A 5260-nucleotide genomic window follows, 5' to 3' on the forward strand; every position below is an offset into this window, starting at 1 on the left:
AATTTCAGAGTACTATTTAGAAAACAAGTGTAAAAATACTGTATATCAGCTTTTGGACTCTTGCTCAGAGAAAGCTTTTTAACTTCAAGTATTAAGGAAGAAAGAATGAAAATAAGAATCTAACTTAGGAAGTTAAAGAATGAACAGTGAACCTAAGGAAAGCAGAAGGATAAAAATGGAAATTAATGAATTTTATACAGAAAATAAAATATATCCAAAAGCAGGAAATTAATAAATTTTATACAGAAAATAATAAAATATATCCAAAAGCAGGGAGATGGGATAATAAAATAAGTAGTCAACCTAATCAAAAAAATGGAAAAGCATCTTGAGGAGATGAACATAAATACTGAAAAAAAATTAAGGGAATCTTAAGATACTACTTGCACAACCCTTATGCAAGGTAAATTTGAAAACCTGGAGAGAAAATGGTTAAATTTATATGAAAGTGTAATTTACCAAAATAATCCAGAAAAAATAGGACATTTAAACAAATAGAAGAAATTGTTAAGAGAGAACAGTGTTACAGCACACTTCTATTTTTGTGTGTGCATGTATGTTTTTAAAGGAAGGGAGGGGGAAAACTTAGGAGGTAGACAACTACAGCATAGGGGACAGCCAGCCACACTTCCAACTCTACTTTGACCAAAGTTGTTATATTCTGAATTTTTCATTGTTTACTGCCATTATTACACCCACCACTGGGGTATTTCACTTTCATTTATCCACTATAAAATTGTGTCACTTTTTATTTTGCTGCTTACAATATCACGATGTTTTAAGCTGATTAGTTAATTGGAACATTAAGTTTTTTTAAATTGATAAGTAAACTATTTTTTGCTTCATTTTTCTAAACATTTTTTAAAAACACCACCATGATTTAGACATTTAGTTAAAAATGACTAAGACACAGTCTCTGCCCTCAGGGAGCTAATGAGGCTACAGAGTAAGATACATGCACACATAATATGGTACCATGGGTTAAGTATTGTGCATATAGAGTATAGTGGAAACAGTTGCAGCAGTCCTGTAAAGAAGTAATGCGAGAGCTAAAATTAAGGCACTTGCAGGGGGAGCTGAGAGATGAAGATGGATTTTTTTTTAAGATTTTATTTTTAAATAAATAGGGGAAGGGAGGGAGAGAGGGAGAGAAACACCAATGTGTGGGTGCTTTTCACATGCCCCCTGTTGGTGACCTGGCCTGCAACCCAGACATGTGTCCTAAACTGGGAATCAAACCAGTGACTCTTTGGTTTGCAGACCGGTACTCAGTCCACTGAGCCACACCAGGTAGGGCTGATGGTGGATTTTAAAAACATTTTAGAGATGGAGTTCAACTTCACATAAGCCAAAAAAAAAAATGCCTTCTTAGCATGATCAGGTACCAATAATGGGAAAACATAAGAAAAAATATATTTCTATTAATAAGAAATAAAAAGCTTAATCATTTGGGCAAATGGAGAATATTTAAGATGGTATTAGGATAGTGAAGCTAGGTATTTTAAGATCTAAAAATCAAAGCAGAGAAATTTAGATTTATGCCCAGAAATAAAGAGCTATTGAACGTTTTTGAGCATGGCTGACTCCCCAGGTTTCTTTAGAGGAAGTTTTATTTATTTATTTTTCTCCAGTAAGATAGATTCCTTTTTAATAGCAAAAACAGTATCATAATCATCTTTGTATTGCTCAACCCTGGTAACATAGTAGTACTCAAGAAAGGATGATGGAAATAGAGAGTTTCTAAGATTAAGAGACGGAAGACCAAATCAACATAGAAGGAGAATCAAGACTTAGGTAAATAACTACGTTAAAAACAAAACCATCTCTTGAGCATAAAACCTTCACAAATACCTGCCCAAAGAGTTTTGTGTAATTGGCTAAAATCTGGGAATTGGTGCCTATTCATGGGCAGCATAAAATTAGTGTCAGAAGATTAAAAAGAAGGAAAAGTAGTAATAATGGACAAGGGTGATTACATGATTAAATTGAGGATACATTCTTTCCCCTCAGTGTTCAACTCTCCATAACCTGGGAAAATCATAATCTGTGATGCTTTTTATTTTCTTTGCTTTTATTATTTTTCTAAGCTCTTTTTCTTTCTATGCCATGTATTCTATACAATTAATCCTGCAACTCTTCAGAATTTGCACCATCCTGGGATTGTAAACCTGGAATGTATGTTTGAAACCCCAGAACGAGTTTTTGTAGTAATGGAAAAGCTGCATGGAGATATGTTGGAAATGATCCTATCCAGTGAGAAAAGTCGACTTCCAGAACGAATTACTAAATTCATGGTGACACAGGTATTTTAACTCTTTTTTTAAAACTAGAGAATAATTTTTTCTGACAATAAAAGATAACTGCTTAGTTTTTTAATTTTGCCATTATCCTATTTTAGAAGTCGTCTTTCATGTTAACATTGTTTTCTCTTTATAAATTTTAAATTACAGTTGACATTCAGTATTATATTAGTTCCAGGTGTACAACATAATGATTAGAAGTTTATATTTGCAAAGTGATCACTATGTAAGTTTAGTACCCATGTGATTACCATACATAGTTGTTAGAATATTATTGACTATCTTCCCTATGCTGTACTTTTATTTTTTTAATTAAATATATTGGGGTGACTAAAACCTACATAAGAGAATTAAATGGCATTATGTATATTTTACATATTCATAATGTGGGAATTGTTAACCTTGAAGAACAGAATAACACTTTTAGTTAAATCTTGATGACCTATAGTGGACTTTTCAAATAACTGTACCATTTACAGGGTCAGATTAAGGTTTAGCTATGATTTTTCCAAGTGTTGAAAAAAACCTATTTCCTTCTATAACAGATACTTGTTGCTTTGAGGAATCTACATTTTAAAAATATTGTGCACTGTGACTTAAAGCCAGAAAATGTGCTACTCGCATCAGCAGAACCATTTCCTCAGGTGAGATATTCTCCAAAAGCCTCCTTAAGGATCATTTTATGTAGCTAAAATATTATGAAACCTATGTAACGAAAGGCAGTGCTGTTGGTTCAAATATATAACCATTTTACAGAAATCGTTTTTGGCCTGTAACTGCCAGTGAGAACTAATACCTGGATAGTTTGAATTCAGATTTTACTAATTATATTGTTTATTTTCATTAAGACTTTGTAGACTTCACCAGATCTCAAGGGATAGCTCTACAGATACTGTTCCCAATTCATCTCTCTCTGGGTTGGGAATGAAGTGGGGGAGAATCAACCTTGGTAGGTGCTCCTTGCTCAGGACAAATTCCACATGAAATAAACTAAAGGGTAACTTTGAATTGGGAGATAATAGATTTTGATATCTATTACGCAGTGGGCTTACTGCCCACTAACTCCTCTTGCTCTTAAGAATGTTATATTTCAAACATTTTCACCAAAACCAACATAAGAATGACATTTCCTGTCACTACCAGCACCCATACACATATGACGACACTATGTGTACACCTTATGCATGATACATTGATTTTACTTAGTTAAAATTAATTTCATTAAAAAACTTGATCCAAATTTATTTCATAACCTAAAAATGGATCATAACCCAAAGTTTGAAAAGTTTTCCTGAGGAGATATGTTAGTAGTATGTACGTTTTTCATGATTGTGTCGTTGATGAATCCTCCAAATAGCTAGAATATCTGTTGCCAAACTGTTGTATACGTTTAAAACATGTACAACTAGACAAATGGCTAGAATAAAAACAGCAGATGGCTATTTCACTGTGTAAATTCAACTGAAATCATCTTTCAAAGAAAAGGTATTTTTAAAAATTACTCAACTTTTTAAAAGAAGTAATCATATTCTTTCTTTTATAATGGCGTATGTGGTTAGAAGTGATTTCTTATTGCTATGAGGTCAAAAAAGGTTTGGTGCAATGTTTTAAATAAAATGCTTCCAAATCTTATCTCATTCAGTCTTCAAAATAGTATGGACAAAGGATGCACATCCCTACAGCTAAGGCTAAAACTCCAGATTTGTGACCTCTGCTTTGTTCAACTAGGAACAAAGGGAAAATAACATCATTTACTTAATAGTCTCTTTTGCTCCAGTGCTAGCCACAGCCATACTACTTTATTCTTTATACTACTTGGTAGTATTGCCAAACTACCAAGTCGTCTTTACTTTGTCAAGAAGTTAGCTACACAATGGCTCTTAACAAAAAGAAATTAAAAATAAGAGGGATAGTACATATTTCTTCATGGTCAATAGTCTTGGTCTTCAAAGACTCAAATAGATAAGTAGCCAAATTCAGTAATGACACAGAACAAATATCATTGTAAAAACATGTATGAGGGTCCATATCCTCAAAATAGTATCACTTGAATATACCTTCATCTTTGCTCTCCCATCACTCCTTGTACCACTGGTTCATACAGGCCAAATCCCTTTTCTCTCATTTTATATTAATGCTTTTCTAAAGACATTTCGTGAATCAGGGCATTTCCTCTGGAAAGGACTTGGCATTTGCTTATTTAGCATGAATGTATAATTTGTCACCGAAATCAACCTCCTACTAGAAGAAAGGCAGCAAGATAAGTGTTCTGAGCTTTGCCAAGCTTATCACACTTCCAGAACTCTGTTCCCAAATGGACACATTAGTAACACGACTACCTGCAGATATAACTTTTTTCAAATCTAAACATCTGATTAGCAATAATTTGTTCCACCATCATAGAAAACACTGTTATTCTTTCAAGCAGTCTCTTAAGTACATTTCAATTTCATTTACTTGTCAATTTATAGTATGCTTGGGAAGAGAGATTCTAGGATTAAGCAAAATAAAGGGTAAGTTTTAAAATATTGTGACTTGTTTTTCATTCAGCAAACATTTATTAAGTGCCTTTATGTGTCCAGGTACTTTGAGTCCACTGAGGATTCAAAAATGAAACATAGTTCTTGCTCACAGTTGATAGAAAAGTAATCTCCTTAAACTCCCAATGACAAAAGATCAGCACTCTCCCATTTCATCAAAAAATTTTGAACACTTAAAACACCTGTCTGGTGTTTGGCATTCTGGAAGCTAGAATCCAAAAATGGTTTTTTGAAAGATGCAGTTAGTAATGAATCAGAGGTTATAAATGTTTTACAATTTCCCTATCTATAGTTATTTCACATTCATAATCCAGTTGGTAAGTGTTAAAATTATATACTATCATATTTAGGGACAGGTATATGTAGATAGATAGATATGCATATTTAATAACAAAACTAATACCATCCTTTGAATTCCAG

The 5260-nt window shown here is 33.0% G+C and overlaps 1 protein-coding gene across 1 annotated transcript in view; it reads left to right on the forward strand.

Annotated features, from left to right (window-relative positions):
* Positions 1-5260, forward strand: part of PRKD3 (protein kinase D3) — a 65511-nt gene that overhangs the window by 50451 nt on the left and 9800 nt on the right. The window contains exons 15-16 of the mRNA XM_054567723.1: positions 2142-2303; positions 2846-2944. Of these exons, the coding sequence (XP_054423698.1) occupies positions 2142-2303; positions 2846-2944 (261 nt within the window). The remainder of the gene's footprint in view (positions 1-2141; positions 2304-2845; positions 2945-5260) is intronic.

The sequence above is a fragment of the Pteronotus mesoamericanus genome, unplaced genomic scaffold (assembly GCF_021234165.1).
Source record: "Pteronotus mesoamericanus isolate MK-2021 breed Mesoamerican mustached bat unplaced genomic scaffold, CSHL_Meso_final contig_101, whole genome shotgun sequence".
Lineage (NCBI taxonomy): Eukaryota > Metazoa > Chordata > Mammalia > Chiroptera > Mormoopidae > Pteronotus > Pteronotus mesoamericanus.